At 62.4% G+C, this 17,369-nt stretch overlaps 7 protein-coding genes and 2 non-coding genes across 9 annotated transcripts; 2 read left to right on the forward strand and 7 right to left on the reverse strand.

Moving 5' to 3' along the window:
* Nucleotides 1-1,250: 1,250 nt before the first annotated feature.
* Nucleotides 1,251-3,458, reverse strand: SC7 (Fruiting body protein SC7; the record flags this gene model as incomplete). Its single annotated transcript, XM_062770814.1, has 1 exon — nt 1,251-3,458. One exon carries the CDS (start codon nt 3,456-3,458, stop codon nt 1,251-1,253), a length of 2,208 nt encoding a protein of 735 aa, XP_062626798.1.
* A 1,982-nt stretch (nt 3,459-5,440) lies between these two features.
* On the reverse strand, nt 5,441-6,359 carry LOC62_03G004294 (uncharacterized protein; the record flags this gene model as incomplete). Its single annotated transcript, XM_062770815.1, has 2 exons — nt 5,441-6,103; nt 6,154-6,359. 2 exons carry the CDS (start codon nt 6,357-6,359, stop codon nt 5,983-5,985), a joined length of 327 nt encoding a protein of 108 aa, XP_062626799.1. The 3' UTR covers nt 5,441-5,982.
* Nucleotides 6,360-7,339: 980 nt separating this feature from the next.
* LOC62_03G004295 (uncharacterized protein) lies at nt 7,340-8,516 on the forward strand (the record flags this gene model as incomplete). Its single annotated transcript, XM_062770816.1, has 2 exons — nt 7,340-8,210; nt 8,252-8,516. 2 exons carry the CDS (start codon nt 7,340-7,342, stop codon nt 8,281-8,283), a joined length of 903 nt encoding a protein of 300 aa, XP_062626800.1. The 3' UTR covers nt 8,284-8,516.
* A 125-nt stretch (nt 8,517-8,641) lies between these two features.
* Nucleotides 8,642-10,627, forward strand: LOC62_03G004296 (uncharacterized protein). Its single transcript, XM_062770817.1, has 3 exons — nt 8,642-9,728; nt 9,784-10,348; nt 10,386-10,627. Exons 1-2 carry the CDS (start codon nt 8,825-8,827, stop codon nt 9,840-9,842), a joined length of 963 nt encoding a protein of 320 aa, XP_062626801.1. The 5' UTR covers nt 8,642-8,824; the 3' UTR covers nt 9,843-10,348; nt 10,386-10,627.
* A 1,009-nt stretch (nt 10,628-11,636) lies between these two features.
* On the reverse strand, nt 11,637-12,676 carry vlmA (Fatty acid hydroxylase vlmA; the record flags this gene model as incomplete). The annotated part of the gene is made up of 2 exons (XM_062770818.1): nt 11,637-12,620; nt 12,674-12,676. The coding sequence occupies 2 exons, from the start codon at nt 12,674-12,676 to the stop codon at nt 11,637-11,639; spliced, it is 987 nt and encodes a 328-aa protein (XP_062626802.1).
* An 866-nt stretch (nt 12,677-13,542) lies between these two features.
* LOC62_03G004298 (uncharacterized protein) lies at nt 13,543-14,406 on the reverse strand. The gene is made up of 2 exons (XM_062770819.1): nt 14,196-14,406; nt 13,543-14,143 (listed from the first exon to the last, which is right to left on the reverse strand). The coding sequence occupies exons 1-2, from the start codon at nt 14,400-14,402 to the stop codon at nt 13,817-13,819; spliced, it is 534 nt and encodes a 177-aa protein (XP_062626803.1). The 5' UTR covers nt 14,403-14,406; the 3' UTR covers nt 13,543-13,816.
* Nucleotides 14,407-14,829: 423 nt separating this feature from the next.
* On the reverse strand, nt 14,830-14,930 carry LOC62_03G004299. Its single transcript has 2 exons — nt 14,893-14,930; nt 14,830-14,864 (listed from the first exon to the last, which is right to left on the reverse strand). It is a non-coding gene; the product is annotated as a tRNA-Met (tRNA).
* A 245-nt stretch (nt 14,931-15,175) lies between these two features.
* On the reverse strand, nt 15,176-16,637 carry apdF_1 (Aspyridones efflux protein apdF; the record flags this gene model as incomplete). Its single annotated transcript, XM_062770820.1, has 2 exons — nt 15,176-15,785; nt 15,820-16,637. The coding sequence occupies 2 exons, from the start codon at nt 16,635-16,637 to the stop codon at nt 15,176-15,178; spliced, it is 1,428 nt and encodes a 475-aa protein (XP_062626804.1).
* Nucleotides 16,638-17,075: 438 nt separating this feature from the next.
* LOC62_03G004301 lies at nt 17,076-17,169 on the reverse strand. The gene is given in 2 exon segments: nt 17,076-17,119; nt 17,133-17,169. It is a non-coding gene; the product is annotated as a tRNA-Ser (tRNA).
* Nucleotides 17,170-17,369: the final 200 nt, after the last annotated feature.

The raw sequence follows: 17,369 nt of genomic DNA on the forward strand, positions 1-17,369 counted from the left end.
GATAGATGCAAAGGATGAAGGGCGGCGGTGACAAGGGAGGCAGGGTGGGTGATCCGTCGCAGCACCGTCAACCGGCACAACCCAGCCCCGGCCCTACCTGTCTCCCCTCTGGCTACGTCACTATGCTCACTCTACTTCTCACCACTCACCAAACGAATACTCTGGTTGTAAATGACTCAACGGGGGGGCAGGGCTCCAGCGCAGCGCGGTCACGCCCCCCGCCCCGCGCGCCACGTCCCACAGGCTCGTGCGGTCGTCCGTGCCGTATGGCTTCACTCCATCTCTCTCTGTCTTGTTTGTGTGCAGTGTGCTTCATTCTCCAGGCCCCAGGTAGGTAACACGTTGGCACGGCGGCGGCAAGAACCCTCAAGAGAGGGGGCGTGAGGGCGAGATGGCAGGTGTGTGCCCCCCCCCTTCTCCCCCTTCTTTCCCCCTGGCTCGGCCTCCACCAACACCGCAGCCCACAAGGCGATTATCCATCCAGAAACATCCTTTCTCACCTCCCACTCTCTCTCAACACGTTCATTCGCATCGGCAAGCTACCAGCTCACGCTCACAAGCGACCACGACCAGCAACCCATTACTTCACACGAGTGCCGCCCGCCGCCACCTCACACCGGCCAACGACGCAAGGTTTATCCTTTGCAGCCACTGCGCTTGGCACAGCGTTGTCCCACGATATTTTAAGCATGTGAGTGAGGGGCTGGGATGCATCGAGATCTGATCTGGCTGGCTGGCTGGCTGACTCGGCGCTCACCGCCGGAATTTTGGCTGCACACGCCACGATCCGCCACGCACAGACGCCTCCCTCCCCCGCTTGTTTCATTCCTCCGACGATTTGGCCCACCGTGGGCGGCGGCACCTTCGGCATTCGCATCTTCGGACCAGACTGCAAGGTTTGCACAGCGGCGCAACGCTGCTCTACGCGACGCGTCTCGGGCCAACAGGAGGCGGAAGTGTGCACTACCGGGCCTCCTCGGTGCTGCACCCGGCCTCACTGCCCACGCCCTCTCCCCACTCTCCCCTTCCCACCCACTCTTTCTCAAAAAAAGCTACATCAGGACACCAGGTCCGATAAAAATACTACACGAGCGCCTCGCATTGCCAGCGCGGCCAGCAGGGCGAGGCCTCACACTTCACTCGTCGAAAAATCTACTCTCTTAAAGGGCCGAAGCGGCCATGACGTGTGTGCGCTTGCGCTTCAAGTCCGCCTCGAGGAGGATGAGGGAGGGGGCAGAGGGAGGGAGGGCCTACTGCTTGTTGTCGGGGGTGGGGAGAGCGTTGCTGCCCTTGTCGGGGTGGGCCTTGCGGTACAGAGTCCACTGCTTCTGGACCCAGGCCCAGAAGTCGGCAAAAGTGCCGGTGCCGTTGTAAGCCGAAGTCTCACCGTCGTCGGCGGGCGTGTCGTTGGTGGCAGGAGCAGGAGCCTGGGTGGGGGGCTTGGCCGGGCCGTAGTCGGCGGCCTTGTTGCTGCCAGTGTCCTGCTCGCTGGGCGGGTGAGTGAAGAGCGAGGTGGCGTTGCCGGGGGCAGTCGCGTTGCCGGGGTTGGTGCCGTCGGCAGCGAGGGTGCCGTTGGCAGGCTTCTTGGGAACGCTGACGTTGACGTTGGGGTCCGAGTAGCCGTTTCCGGTGGGGAGGGGCTCCTCAGACGACGTCGTCGACGCGACCTGCGACACCGAGACGGAGCCAGAGGGGCTGGAAGGCGACTCGGTCGGGTTGGCCGAGGGCTGGACGGGGTCCTCGTCGGGGCACTCGGGAAGGCTCGAGTAGTCGGGGTCGGACGGGTCGGGAGGCGTGGGCTTCACGTTGGCGTCGCCCGAGGGGACAGGAGCGGCGCCACCAGAGCCAGAGCCGGACGAGGGAGACGGAGCGGGGTTCGAGCCGCCGCCGTTAGAGGGCTCCTCAACATCGTCGGGGCACTCGGGGAGCGACGAGTAGTCGGGGTCCGAGGGGTCCGCGGGGGTAGGCTTGGAGGCGCCGTCGGCCGAGGGGGCGGGGGCAGGAGCGGGCGCGGCGCCGTTCGACGAGCCGGTCGAGGGCGTGGCGGGGGGAGTCTGGCCGCCCGACGACGAGCCACCCGATGACGAACCGCCAGACGAAGAGCCGCCAGTCGACGAGCCAGAGTCACCGTTGGCACCGTTGGCGCCGTTCTTGCCAGGCTGGCCGGGGGCACCGTTGTCGCCGTTGGCACCGTCCTTGCTGCCACCAGAGCTGCCGCCAGTGCTGCCGCCAGTGCTGCCGCCAGTGTTGGTGCTGCCACCGGTGCTAGGGGTGCCATTGCCCTTACCGCTACCGCTGCTGCTGCCGCCGTTCTGAGGCTGCTCAACATCGTCGGGGCACTCAGGCAGGCTGGAGTAGTCGGGGTCGGAGGGGTCCGCGGGGGTGGGCTTGACGGAGCCCTGGTCGACGGGCGCGGACGAGGGCAAAGGGGCAGTGGCGTTGCCGCCGTTCAGAGGCTCGTCGACGTCGTCGGGGCACTCGGGGAGGGTGGAGTAGTCCGGGTCCGAAGGGTCGGCGGGGGTAGGCTTGACGTTGGCCTGGGCGGTGGGCGCTGCGCTGGGAGCGGCGCTGGTCGACGCGGACGAGGCACTGGCCGACTCGGACGAGGCACTGGCCGACTCGGACGAGGCACTGGCCGACTCGGACGAGGCACTGGCCGACTCGGACGAGGCACTGGCCGACTCGGAGGCAGCCGTTGGCGAGAGTGAGACAGCGGCGAGGGCGTTGTTGGTCGGCGCGGCGCCGCTGGCGGACGCGGAGGCTGACGGCTCGCCGGGGGGGCTGGCAAAGTACTTGGAGGTGTCGACGAGCGCAAGGATCTCTTCCTTGCTCTTTCCGTTGAACTTGCCGACTTGGTCCGCCTTGTGGCCAGAGAAGTTGGGGAAGATGGCGTTGGGGCCACCACTGTCGTACAGGCAGGCAAAGTAGTACGCGGGGGCGGGGCCATTGGGGCAATGGTGCCACGAGCATCCGACCGAAGTTGCGTTCTTCCAGATCATGGCAGTGAAGTGGTTGTATTCGTCGGGTGCCATGGTCTTGTACTCGTTGAGCCAAGAGACGACAGCGTCCTCGACGGTCCACAAGCCACCTGGCGAGCCTCCCCAAAGGTTGCCCAAGCCATCGTGTTCCCAGATACACGTGGCCGTGTGGGCCAGCTCCTTCTTGGCGAGGGTCTCGTTCCAGACCAAGGGGCCGGCGTCGAACTGGGCGCGCAGGAGGCTGTGGTACTCGACGATCCACTTGGCCTTGTCCGAGGTACCGGCCACGTCGGCGTCGGTGGGGGGGTCGACGATCGTGGAGTTGACACCCGCCGGCGGGGTCGGGTACCACGGCTCAGAGCCGCGCGCGACGAGCGACGAGGCGTGGCGGCCTGAGGGCGGGGCGACGACGGGCGCAGCGATCGCTGTCGTCGCCGCCAGGGCAGAGAGTGCGCCAAAGAGCGCAGTGGTGGAAAACATAACGAACGAGTGTGTGCTGCTCAGCCAGTGAGTGCTTGGGGTTTTCGACAAAGAGGGTAAGAGAGCCAGCTCTGCGCTCCCTTATATCAGCCAGTGAGTGTGCAAGAGAGAGTGCGTAGTGCTGCCAGTGGTTACTGTTTGCTCGTTTCAGTTTCTTTCTCTCTCTCACGACGACGACGAGAAGCGTTAGGGTGAGAGTTTCGGGGTCGCCGTTGTGGTCGCTGTCGCCGGCGGCACGGGCGAGGGCTTCGGCCCCGGGTCTGGCCATGGCTCCAGGAGCTCCAGGACGTGTGAGGTTAGGTTGCTGTTTACTGCGAAGGTGCCGGTTGGCGACGGTTTCACCCTGCGTTTTAACGCCGCTTGCAGAGGCAAGCATGTGTGGGACGCGCGCCGTGGGATGGGGGAGATGACGAGAGACGCCCAGTGTGGTTCTGGAATGGGTCCGGATGTGACGCGTGCCAGGGGATGGTAGGTTTGGGTTGGGCAGGTGCAAGGTTTGTTGCAGCGGCGCGCGCGCGCGCGACCGTGAACGGCGTCGTAAGGCCGCGTATCGCGCGCGCCGCGAGATCCGCAAGGTGTGGAATGCAGGGGCTGGGCAGGATGGGGCCAGTTCCTTCCACTTCCCTGCGCGTTTGACTTTGAGGGCGAGGGGTGAGTACGTGAGTGAGGTGAAGGGTGGTCGATCACACCGGCATAAGGGGATGCAGCGCAGGCAGAGTACTCGGCGCGTAGTTTGCTGGCTTGGTCGCTGTTGTTGTCTTCGTCGCTGTTGTCGCGCGCGACCTCGACGCGTTCGTCGTCGTGGTCGCCGTCGCCGTTGCTGTGACTCGGCGTAACTCGCCGTCGCGGAGACGCGTAAGACGCGTCCGTGCCGCACGACGACGAAAAAAGTCACACCCCGACCACCTCCCCTCAACACCACCGCCACCGACCGCACGCCGTCGCTCAGCGGGGCTTTGTGCATGTCGTTGCGCCGCCGTTGCTGCCAACAGATCCTGGGTCGGGGGGTACGTACCCCCGTTCTCAATGGGCGGACTATGTCGTCGTTCGGCGCCAGATAAAGAGGGGGTCGAGGCGCGCTAGCGAGGGGGTTGGGGGTAAGGGGGTGAAAAGAACGTCACTTCCCCTGTGTTTCCAACCTTGCCCCTGCCCTGCATCGAGTGTGCACCTGCACCTGCACCACTTTGCGCCGTGCACCACGCTGACTTCTCTCTCCTCTGTTGCAGCTCGCGCGCTTGACGTAAGGTTGGGTTTGTGCGCTACGCTACGCGTATGCCGACGGACAGAGGTTTGTTTGGTGTGGCCAGGCCGTCGTTGCCTGGCGCCGACGTCAGGCGCGTCGCGGCAGGCGTGCCGAGGTAGGCGCACTGCCGATACTCACTGTTGCTGGCTGCTCGTCTAGGCTCGCGCAGACTACACCAGGCCTTGCTTTGGCAGGCGTGGGGTGTAGGAAGTAAGTACTTGCTTGTGTTGAGTGGGACGGGGGAGGGAGGGAGGAGGAGGCTGAGATTGTCGCGCAAACTAGACACTGCGAGGCACATTAGGGCACACCCACTAATGGCGAATTACAACTTGGCGACTGCTGATCTGCGCGAAGGCCAGCTTCCTTCTGATCGTCCAAGCCTCCCAGCTGGCTGGCGAGAACGTAGTGCTCATGATACTCATGAACTACACACATGTCCCTTCTCCGGGGCGAGCTTGGCGCTCTCCGGCAAGTCCGCGATCCCAGCCACGCGGCACCCGATATCCCACGACTGTTCCCCTGACCGGACCGCCGACGGGCAGCGCCGCACGCATAGAAAACGATAGATTTGGAACCCCGCCGTCTTGGCATACTTGCACTCTCACACCATATCTCGAAGGACACGCGAGCTGACCCACCGGCAGCGGTAACAGTTCCGATCCTCCGACACGACGCAGACGACGACGCCACGGTGGTAGCATTCCAAATGCTCCGTAGCCAGCCGGCGGCAACCTTCAGGACCTACCTAGTTTTCCAGGCACACGCCGTATCGCGCCATAGTGCAGCCAGCTTGCGCTAGCTATCATTCCAGTGATGCAGCGGCCATTCCCAAATGATCAGCAATGCAAGTGCACGCGACTGACTAGCTCGTCCTTGGCACCCACGGCCGGCCGGCACGGGCTATGCATCTGGCGTCACTATGACATGTGGGCGGGGGCACGGGCTGCAAAAGTGGTGGGAGGTGACTGGCGCGTGACTGCACCATTTTTTCTCCTGGCTACGGGCTGCAGTGGGCCGAGAGGTGCACTCGCGCGGCTTTGAGTGGTGCGTGTGCTAGACGCAAGACGCAAATACACTGGACAGGCAGGACCTGTGACGCTGCTCGACGTCGACGCCCGAGGACCTGGGCACCAGGCCGCTGTATCTCCCCATGTTGGGGGTCGGGTGACCGAGCTGGCGGGTACTGCCCCGCACGCAAGGCAGGCAAGGCAGGCTCAAGGAGGTGGGGCTGAGCTGTTGGAGCTGGGATGGATGGGATGCGTGGTACGCTTGGAGACATCCTCACGGCGTGGGCGGGGACCAGCGCTTGCGCCGGCGCGGGCTGGGCGACGGCGGGCTGAAGAGCCAGGCGGGGAAGCGGCGGATGCGGAGCCACAGGCGGAAGACGCAGAGGTTGAGCTCGCTGGGAGTGTTAGACGGAATGAAGAGCAGGTCGCCCGCCATGGTGCTCACGTTATCCCGTGGCCGACCTTGGCCAAGGGCGACTGCGGCTCGTCGTCGTCGCTCGTCGGGTCCCAGTGACATGGGCTCGCGCTGCGCGTGCGCCGCAGCGGCGCGGGCGAGTGGACCGGCGTGCGGATGTACCCCGGCGCCGCGAGGGAGAGCGAGCTCCGTGACGTGCGGAGCGGCGGGGTCGTGAGTGTGCTTGTTGTGCTCATGCTGTCGTCGTCGCTGTCGTGGGGAAGAACGTGCTGCATCGAGAGTTGAGTGCGCTCTTGTTTTGACTGTAGAGGAACCGAAGACGAGTACAGGGCTATCGCCGGCGGGGTACCCTTTCCAGTGAGGGCGGTGGCGTCGGGCGGCCACTGGCACAAGATGGCGAGGTGGCTTCTGCAGGGAGCCGAGCGGTGCCAGGCAGACTTTGTAGCTGGGTGAAGGCAGAGCTGGGCAGGGGTTGGGATGCATACCCCGGCGATATCCCATGCATTTAAGTAGTTCCTCTCCTCGTCGACAACGTCGCGAGGGCTAGAGAGATCAATTATCAGCTAGATAACGAACGGAACTGCCACCTCCGGACCACGAAAACGCATTACGAATTGGGGCGGCACGGTGGGACCAGCCGCAACCAGCGGCAGCCAGCTGGCGTGCCTCGGCGTCGCCGCTGGTGTCTCAGCTCACAACTTTCGGGGTGCCTGCGTGCATTCCGCCTAGCTGGTCATGGGTACTGACTGCACGCTGGGCCCCAGGCAGCGCTCACCCCGTTTCCCCCGCCACGCGCTGGTCGTCCCTCCTTTGATCGCCCGCCAGGCCGGACGCAGCGGCTGGCTCGGCGCGCCCCCAGGGCCGGCGGCGGCGCCACCGCGCGCGCTGGTTGGCTGACCCAAGCGATCTCGACGCCCCCCTTGCGCAGATGTTCTCAAACTCGGCGGATGCGCCGTTCGGAGGATGCTCAGCCGTCGGTAGCTGAATTGTCAGACAATATTACTGCTGCTAATCGCTGGAATGTGGCTAACCAAGTGCATGCCGAATGAATTGTATCGGCCCGCGCCTGGACATTTACGTCATGGCGCGGCGGGCCAACCTTCTTGTTGTTGTCCACTCCTCGTCCACTGTTCTTCACACCGATCCATGGGCACACGACCGCCGCGGCGTCCATGCACATCCGACTCGGTTGAACGCCGGTGAAGTCGCACGACCGATGCCTTCGAAGCGCCGCAAAACGGCGTCCAAACCTAAGCGGGCAACAACAAAGCCCAAGCCCGAACTCACCGCCCTCCCACCCCTCCCACTCGAGGTCCTCTCGCACATCGTCGCGAGCCTCAACCCCGACACGCGCACCGGCCGAGCAGCGCTAGTGGACCTCCTCCGCGTCTCGGCCTGCTGGGAGGCAGCAGCACGCACGCTCTACGCCAAGGTCAGGCTCAACGAGGACAAGCTCATCTCCGTCTTCTTGTACGGCGGCGTGAGGAGAGGCAATTGGGACGGCGACCCCGTCAAAGGCAACCTTAGCAAGCGAACAACCCGCGCACTCGGCTTCATCAAGCGGCTGCACTTCGTTCCTCCGTTGTCTCGCGACACACTCCTCTTGCTGCTGGACGAGGCGTCCAGACATAAACCGCGCCCTCTCTTCCCAAGCGTCAGGTACCTTCACCTGGTGGGGTCGGGCGTCTTTTCCGGGCTCCCACCGCTGTCGAAGGACATTACCTTGTTCGACCGCCCCCACGTCTGCGTTGACGGGCGAAGCGACACGGACTGGCTCGTCCACCACACTCGCTCATTCACAAACCACGCGAGCGCAACTCGAAGCATAGTAGGTAAACTCCCAGCGAGTTGGGAATCGGCGACAATATACGACCCTCAACCCTTCCTCTTTCCTGGCGGCGCGTGTTATCAAAATACCGACCAGTATTACGAGTGGGCCAAGCTCTTAGAGTCCAAGGGCCCAGTCCCGCCTTTGGAGATGTATCTCCGACCATCAGCTGGGACGCGACTGCCCGCACCGGAAGACGTCCCCATCGTTCTGCACGTCGTCAAGCCAGAAGACAATATTCCCGCCTGTCTGGTTTGCGGTAAGGCACCGCTGACCTTGCTCGAGCTGACTAGGCGCCAGATCGCACTTGGAATACCCAGTTCATGCGTTGAACGTACCTCCGCCCACACTCAGAGCATGAAAGCGTCACACCGCGGCTGGGAAGCAGAGCTGCTCCGTACCTGAACTTCCTTCGGTGGATTCAGAAGCCAATGCGCTGAGTACGGCGACAACACACGCCGAGGGCCATTTGCTATGCGTTGGGGGGCACTAGAAGGCGAGGCTCCTGCTGCAGGCGTTCTGCGGATGTGTGAGAGTTGGTCTAGAACGAGGAGGGCAGACGGACAAATGCCAGTTGCGGTGTAAGACTGGTGACGTCACGCGGATTCACGATGTTCCGTCGTTCGTAAACGCGAAACCTCGCAACGGCCTGTTGCCCTTGACCAATCTATCATTCACATCAACACGCCAGGCGCCAGTACGACCACTGCTACATGCTGTGTGACACCCAGCTAGCCGTGGTCAGGTGTCGCCGAGGCTCGCCCACTCTGGCTCATCCTCCATCTCACATCTCTCGCGCTTGGCTTCGACTTTGCGTCATCGACTGCCTTCCCACGGGCGATAGGCTTCAACTGTTGCCTTGGCATCTTCGGCATGGATCCCGAACGACGTCCACGGACAAGCACAGCTGAGACTCAGAGCCATTCAGGCGGCCTAACACTGCCGTCAGAGGTCCTCACCGACATCATCGCCAGTGTTGATCCGACAACGGCTCAAGGTCGGAAGGCCCTCGTCACTCTGCTCACGGTCTCTTCCTTCTTCTGGGAAAAGGCATCACAGGTCCTATACCGCGATATCCAGCTCGACAACGACAAGCTTTTCACGCTGCTCGCTGCCGGGCGAGAAACGAGTGAAGATAAGGCGAGTCCTCACCGCTTCCAACAGAAGCTGAGTGAGCGAAGCGCACGCGCTCTGGGGTTTATCAAACGCCTGGAGTTCCTCGCCCCCCTCTCGCTCGACTGTCTCCGTATTATGTTCGATGAGGCAGGAGCAAAGGGAGCGACGCTGTTCGAGAACGTGCAACAGCTACGCATCATCTCAGACACCAACACTGCCGTCAAACAACTTGCGAAAGACGATCCCCCGGACGACATTGTCCTCTTCAACCGTCCCGATGTGTGCTTGAGTGGGGAGGACATCCCCGAATACTTCCGCTGGCTCCCGCTTCGCGGCACAAGATTTCTCGCCCACCACGGGGCTTTCACGGCAGACGCAATGTGGTGGGTACCCCCCAGCTGGGAGTCGTTCAAGATCTTCGACGCGTGCCCCGCACAATTCCCAGCCGCCGATCCGTCAGTCTGCATCTTCTGGGCGGACGAAGTTCGGTTCAACCCGAATCGCACGCCAATAGACGTCTTCCTGGTCATGGAGAATGACGACGAGAAGGCCAAGATCCAGAGGGGGATCGACATAAACCCCGACAAGCCCTTCCCAAGAGAAGAGCTGAGACTCCACTTCATGACGCCCCGCGAGGAGGCTCCTCCGTGTCCAGTCTGCGGTTAGTGCATCACGATGAACATAACTCAGTCCGGCGCAGCTGACGTGAGTTGCAGGCGAGACCTGGCCACCCGATAGCTACTGGCTCGAGCGGGGCAGCGATAGGGAGGATTGATCGGCCACACTATCAAGTCCATGCAGGCTTCAAGGATGATGTCATCTCCGACCAGCCCGACCAGCCCGACCAGCCACATGGTCAGCATACTGCGACGTCCGAAACGCCCGACATCTTGGGCATGCATCCACACGGCGTGTCAGATCAGAGCTCGTCCTCGTATCCACCTCTGTCCGTTCGCCTGCATGGCGTTGCCCAGCGATGATGCCCCTGGCCCAGAAAGCTCCACCGCCATATGTGCCTCGTTGTTTAGCGATCGTGCAGGTGTCCAGCCAGTACTTGGACGGCAGGCAACCTTGGGTCGTCACCTTGACGACTGACACCCACTGGAACTGCGGACTGTGCACCTGTTGCGATGTGTGTGATGAGAGCCCCACGTTTGTGCGCGTGAAGGGTCGCGGCTGCCAGATGGTTGCCGCTCTCGCTGCGTCTCAGAAACGAGGCTAAGGATAGGTTTAATGTCTCCCTCCCCGGCAGCAGAAGTACAATTTGGGAGGGCTCTTTACGTATGTATCACACATCCTAGTGCACTGACATCGCCAGCACCAGATACCATTCCTCAGCGAGGACTGGGGCCGCGGATTGCAGTGAGATATGGACAGTACCCGCCTCAACCAGCTGTGTGAGGAGGTCGCGGTATGTGTCGAACATGGCGTCGGGGGTACCAGGGGTTCGAGGGCATGAGAAGACAATGGAACCATCCGTCTTGCGTGGCACCCGGGCACATGGCCGGCCATATGCACAGCTGCAGCAACCCTCAGAGCTGGGAGCAAGTGATGCAAGGGACGTTTCCAAAACGGATGGCACACAAGGCAGACCAGTCGTAGTGGAACCGTGCCTAGGCGGTTGGCGGGAAGAACGACTCCATACCGTTTTGCCTGGACTTAAAAGTTGTGGCTTGGCCGGTCGCCCTGATTAATCCATGTCACAGATGTGCTGGGTGAGTAGCGCGGGTATGATAGCGATGCGGGGGTGCGCTGGAGCCATCCATAGCACGCTGCTAGCCTTTCCAACTGGGCACACATGGCCTGATATGTACGTGGTGCACGACGGGCTAGAGCGCATCTAGACCGCCCGAGAGTATCGACACACCGCACCTCTCGTACGCTGCAGCCCTATTGTACGTGATGTGCGGCCCGACTGAGACGTCCTCGGGGACGATGACAGCACCGCAGTAGCCCCCTGCAGGCCTCCTGGGCAACAGCCACCACATCCGTTGTGGTGCAGGCGACGCACGCTTCCCTAGCCTTGTGTAACATGGCAACTTTTGGACCACGACTGTGCCATCAGTGGGTGGTGGTGCCAAAAAATGCTCCGTTATCGCAACGGCGGCCTGGACAACAAATAGGCCCCCTCCTCCCTCCTCTTCCTTCCCCCGCAAACTCAATCGCCGTCGCTATGGGCATGCGCTACCACGAGGTACACGATGTATCACATGAATCACACTTTGCGACTGCCCGTGTGCTCGCCTCTCGCTTGCAGTTTGGGAGAGGCACCCGAGAGGAGGGCACCATCGCTGGGCAAAACATTGGTCAAACACTAAACTCGTGCCTAATGATGCGGGTTTCGTTTCGTTCGGGCAAGATACCGCTGTTGTGTCGTGCGAAACACCCTCGACCTGCTGCAAGAAGCGAGTGCGTAGCTCCGCCCGCCGGACTGTCTAGGCCGCTTGCTCTCTTGCCGACGCTGATATCCCTGGATCGTGCACCTGGCTGTGCATATGTTGACCTCTATGTGTTTGTCTATCTCGTCATTGTCCTCCTAGTGGGCGACCCTATTGCCGGCATACTGTGCTTAAAATCCCCACTCAACCTCGTGGAACTCGACCTGGTGTTGCCCAAGCCACTTTTTAGCCTGCTCCTGCTGCTCCTTGGCGACATCGGGGTGCGTAGATTTCCCCGCCGCCAACGCCCACTCCTGCCAGAACTCGTAGTTGTACGCCCGTGTCTCGCACTTGCGGTACGAGCCCATGTACTTGTCCCAGCTGCGCCAGAAGAGACCAAAGTTGACGCGGCGGTGCGAGTGGTGCATCTGGTGGTCACCGACAGTGAGCATGTGCGACCCGCTTGCAATGGCGACGGGTGCGGCGAGCGGGTGGAAGACCATGAGCGAGTAGTGCGATCGGTAGCCAGAGTGGCCGATGAGGGTCGAAAAGATGACGAACGACAGTGGCAGGAGCCAGTACCACCAGTTGTGACCGGCAATGTAGGTCCATGCGAGGAAGGGGAGGCCAACCTGGATAAAGTTCTCGATGACCTCGGCGTGGCCAACAATGTACACGTGCATGGCGTACGAGTACTCGTGGTGCATGGCGTGGAGCCAGTCGTAGAGCGGGCGCACCACATGGAATGTGCGGTGGCACCAGTAGAAGAAGGTGTCGTGGATGACCATGTACAGGGCCATGTAGAGCGCCATCTTCCAGAGGCTGAAGTCAAATGAGATGGCAGGTCCACCGGGGTTACGGTAGACAAGGGCATAGACGGCGGTGGGGACGGTGAAGGACATGGAGTTGATCCACGCGGTCATGGCGCCACGCTCCTTGGGCAGAGGGTAGTAGCGAAGCAGGAGGCCATGCTTGTACAGCCAGGCCGTGCCCTGGAAGAGGACCTCGCTGTAGCCGATAGCGACGGTCGATGCGGCGACGCCGAGGACGATGCCTTGCAACCACTGGAGGGCGAGGGGGAGGGTGAGAGCAAACCCGGGGAGTGGCAGTGAGGTGCCAGACCCCAGTGGCAGTGGAGCTGACTGCGCCTTGGTGAAGACGAGTGATGTTGCGTTCTAGGTAGGTCAGCAGCTGCGTCCGAGTGGCGAGCGCACCCAACGTGACGTACCATGGTGATGGCTCGCCTGGCAGTGGTGCGATAAGGCAAAGGGAGCGATGGGTGAGAATGGGGGCTGCATGCCTGTATGCGCCGCCTCTTTTAATACACACCCAGCTCGTCGCAGTGGCCTCGCCGCTGTTCTGAGACAGCCCATCCCTGCTGTCGCTCCCTCTTCGCATGCCTTGCAAGCACTTGCACCCGGGCTCTGTCGTGACGTGTGTCGCCCCGCCTCGACAATGGGCACTAAAGTGAGCGGCCCCCGTTCCTCGACGACGTTGGGACACAAAACAAACTCACTCGTCGGCGAGGCGAGCCCTGCCGCTGCCGGCAGGTAGTCTGATTTGGCCTGGTCGGACCTGGTCGGACGAGGAGAGGAGATCAGATCACGACACGATCGTTGGCACCCTCCCTCGCCTCCCTCGTGGACGGTGGGCCTGGCCGCTCGGCCGGCCGCAGTATGCACACCACCCACTGTGGTGAACTCGTGGCTGCTGCCTGCCTGCTAACATTACAGGGGCCGGGCCAAAGCAAACATGTGTACGTTATCGGGCGTGCCTGGCACTTGTCGTCCGGGGAAACGATGCACGAGAGAACTGGGGAGATGGCTGGATGTTTGTTACCGCCGTTCAGGCTCCTGAAACGCCTCGGTCCGGAGCCGCACGGCACGACAGAACAGTCAATCGGTCGAGAGCATCGTGGTGAGGCCGCAACACCACCGACGGACACGAGGAGGCGACTGACCTTGATCATTGAAACCTCCCAAACGAAGGGACAGGGGGCAGGGTTTGCAGTCCTGTTTGGTTCCTCTGCCGGTCGTCTCGACGCACTGTGCATCGACGTCCGCGCCCACCTGGCTTTGTTTCGCCTCGCAAAGATCCCTCCAGACTCGGATGTTGTGCCTCTCCGCCCTGTGCCGCTTGCGCGGGCCGCCATGTTCCCGGTGGTGATGCCACGTTCCCGGGGTGTCGTGTGGGTTGACGACGTCATGAACCTTGACACAACGACGTCTTCACCTGCCGCAAGCATCCACGCATCCAGCTTGCGTGGTACCAATTCTCAAGGCACGTAGTGCATAGGCGATACCACCAGATGCGGTGGTGGACAACAGGGTGCATCTGCTGAAACTTTTGGAGACGGACAGCGCGGCAACGCCTACGCCCGCGCATCCAGGACGAGCGCCGCAATGCCAAACGCCCAGCCAAGGAGCGACACGGCGCCGTGGCGCCATGCATTCCGGCGCTGCCACTTGCCGAGCAAGGTTTCAACCTGCTGGCCCTGCTCCGCGCTCAGCTTGTCCCCTTCGTCCGCGAGGGCGAGGAGCTCGACATTGACGGGGTGGATGAACGCCAGGGTGAGGGGCACGGTCGCAAGGCTGAGCACCCCCGCGTGCGCGGCAAGCGTCCGCACGAGGCCGGAAGCTGAGACGACAGCGTACGCGTCAAGCGCGGCCGCGAGCGCCTGCGCGCCGAGCGTCCAAGCCTGCAGGCGGTTGGGTCAGCGATGATGCCAGCCAGCCAGAGCACACACGCACCGCCCCGGCGTGGAAGTACGCCTTCCATGCGCCGACCTTGTCTGCGGGGCTGAGTCGTAGCGCGCCGACCTTGCCGGTTAGGAAGGGCACGATGCCGAACTGCGCCAGGCCGACGTTGGCGAAGGTCGCGTACGACGACGCGGCGGTCGCGCCGACCAGCGCGACCGTCGTCCAGGTTATGCCGAGCTCAGCGAATATGGCAGGCATGGTGTGTGCTTGGTGCATGCATGCTCGTCCCGGCATCAGACGCATGCTGTTATACAACCTCGAGCGTGCGCCGTGCCGAACGCCATCATCGCCGGCAGACTTGCCCGCAACTTCGGCGCGCTCGCTAGACTCGGTACGCTTGTCAGCAGCGTGCACTCCTGTGTCGGGGGGCGCCGTCAGGATCTGACATTAGAGATAGCAGGGTAGCTGGGCAACTGGGCAGCATGTGACGAGGCGGTTGCCGACGACGCGTCGGATATCGGCCACCATCGGCATGGACACCGTTGCGAGGTGCCCTCAGTGGCCGCCACGTGGTCTCGCACCGAGGCGCCATTCCTCCAACCACACTCGCCAACCATCTTCGCTGTGCCCTTCCTCATCCTCTGCACACCCTCACACCCTAAAAAGATCAGCGTGCGCTGCGCTCTGACCCCACCGAGACTCGAACTCGGGTCTAGGGATTACACGTCTCTCGACGCTCATAGATTAATATGAGACCCTCGCGTTAACCACCTGCGCCATGGAGTCAACCGAACTGTTGTTCGTGTCCTCGGAGTCGCTGGGGCCGCTGTAACGGGTCGAGCAGCGGTGGAATAGGTAGCATACGTGCACTCACACGACACCTTGGAGGCCATTACACACGTGCAGCATGCATACAGAAAGGAACTACAAGCATCCGATGGAGACAGTGTTCCCGGCCGTGCCTCATTTCTTGGCTGTGCCTTCGGGATGTGTTCTCACTACCGCGGCTACCCTAACACCTGCGACGCTTTCTACATTTTGATCTTCCATTGTGGGCTCTTTCGCCAGCGGAGGATGCCGACCATGAGCGCACCGCCCATGGCCATTGCGCCGGCGAAGAACACTGCGGGGCGGTAGGCAGCGATGCCGCGGCCGGCGCCGCCGTACGCCCCGAGGAGGTAGCCTGCGATTGGGGAGCCCATGGTATATCCGCCTGCCCATCCGGTGACGATCATACCGAATGCAACCGCGAGGCGCTGCATGCCGAGGACGCTCCCGACGACCGTCGGCATGATGGCGAAGAAGCCGCCGCTGGCGGTACCGTTGATTATGACGAAGACCATGAGCGGGGCAAGGGAGACGGACGACGGCCACAGGGCGAGCAGCGAGAAGCCGGTGATGAAGAGCACTGCAAAGAGCGTGTTGATCGGTCCGAGGAGCCGGTCGCTAACGAACCCTGTGAGGAAGCGACCGACCGCCGAAGAGAAGTTGAACACTGCGACGGTGACGGCGCCGGTCGAGGTCGACAGGCCGAGGGATTGGGCATACAACGGCAAGAAGAATGGCGGGACGAAGAGCGGAAACGTGCCCAGCGCACCCGCCAGGAAGAGGAGCACAAAGTCCCACGACTTGAACAGCGACCTGGCGTCAGTGTCGCGAAACTCCCCCTGCTCACCAGTCGATGAGGACCTTGCGGACAACAGTGGTGCGCTCCTTGAGGCCCCACGCCGCGGGGAGACAGCACACGGCCAACGCGATGCCGACGACGCGGAACGTCCACTCGATACCGAGGTTCCGAATGCTCTTCTCAAGGGCGAGCGAGAGGACCGCGCCGCCGATACCGCCGCCCGCGAAGACAGTGCCGACGGCAGTACCTCGCCGCGTGGTGAAGTACTGTGCTGGCGTGACACTGATGACCATGAAGGAGAAGCTGCAGCCGATACCCAGCATGACGCCAGCGGTGAGAAACAGGCCAGGGAGCGAGTTGTGCTGCACAGCCGTGCCAGCGAGCACCTCGGCAACCGACATGAACAGCACACCCGCGACGGCCATGTACCGCGGCCCGATGGCCGTCACGAGGCGCGCGTTCGCGATGGCGAGGAAGGCCATCATGCCGATCGAGATGGAGCCCACGAAGGCGAGCGTCGACGCGGACGCGAAGCCCTTGTCGACTAACGCGCGCTGGATCACGCCCCATGAGTAGCCTGTGCCGACGAACCAGAACGCGATCATGGTCGCGCACGCGACGACGCGCCACGCCTCGGCGCCGCCGTTCGGCGGCTCGTCGACGGGCAGCGCGGGCGTCGGTGCCCGCGTGTCGTCCCCCGAAGTCGGCTTGTCTTCCTCTGTCGACCCGCGCCCCGCGAGCTCGATATCGGTGCTGGTTGATTCACTAGGGGCCCCGGAAGGTGTGCCGGCTCGCGTGTCCTTCGGTATGGCGGGCCGCGGTGCGTGTGGTGAGCTGTGGACGTCTGGCACTGCAGTGGTGGGCATCGTGAGCGCAGTGTAAGTGGACGGTTAGCCCTCCCTCTCATTCCGCATGCATGCTTTGTACCCCCCACCACCATGGGTCACGTCACGACTCGACACCGAGCATCCGAGATAATGTTCTCATCGGACCTTGCGTGCTTGCTGAGTAAGCCGATGTGGAGACGTTGAGGAGTAAAGTCGCTTGGCTGGGCGCTACGCGGGCGAGATTGACGATGGAGACATCCGTCCGGGCCGGTTTGACGCCGGCAGCAAGGGCAGGAGCGGTCAATGCAGCACCAAAAAAGTGCGGATAATCACCGAAATCGAACAGCCATAAGTATTTCCCTAATAGGGCCCCACGTGGCACTTTGTATTTCGATCTTGCACTTGCCCCCATTGGCCGTCTGCACAGGACCAATAGGCAGCAAAACGAAGCCGAAGCTCGCGCTTCACTTCCTAAGCAGGTGCGACTGGGATTTGAACCCAGGCGGCTGACGCCAAATGATAGCTAGAACAAGATTCTAATCATTCCCCTTAACCACTCGGGCATCGCACCGTTGCTGTCGAGAAGCTGTTGACCGCAGGGTTGCGTCGCATATGAGGAGGCGTTGTATCGGCATCTCATGCTCTGTCGACCGTGTGCTTGGGGCGAGTGCAGTGGAGGGCTCACAGCCACCAGGGACTGTGGGTTTTGTTTGTGTAAGAGCTGAATCGCCATATGACGAAGCAAGAGTTGAACCGCCACTTCCTCAGCAA

This window comes from Vanrija pseudolonga, chromosome 3 (genome assembly GCF_020906515.1).
Source record: "Vanrija pseudolonga chromosome 3, complete sequence".
Taxonomy (NCBI): Eukaryota; Fungi; Basidiomycota; class Tremellomycetes; order Trichosporonales; family Trichosporonaceae; genus Vanrija; species Vanrija pseudolonga.

Coding starts and splice junctions, on each gene's coding strand:
- LOC62_03G004296 (XM_062770817.1), top strand. CDS start 8,825: ATGGATCCCGAACGACGTCCACGGACAAGCACAGCTGAGACTCAGAGC. Junction 9,729..9,783: donor TCCTCCGTGTCCAGTCTGCG/GTTAGTGCATCA, acceptor CGTGAGTTGCAG/GCGAGACCTGGCCACCCGAT.
- LOC62_03G004298 (XM_062770819.1), bottom strand. CDS start 14,402: ATGCCTGCCATATTCGCTGAGCTCGGCATAACCTGGACGACGGTCGCG. Junction 14,144..14,195: donor CGTACTTCCACGCCGGGGCG/GTGCGTGTGTGC, acceptor AACCGCCTGCAG/GCTTGGACGCTCGGCGCGCA.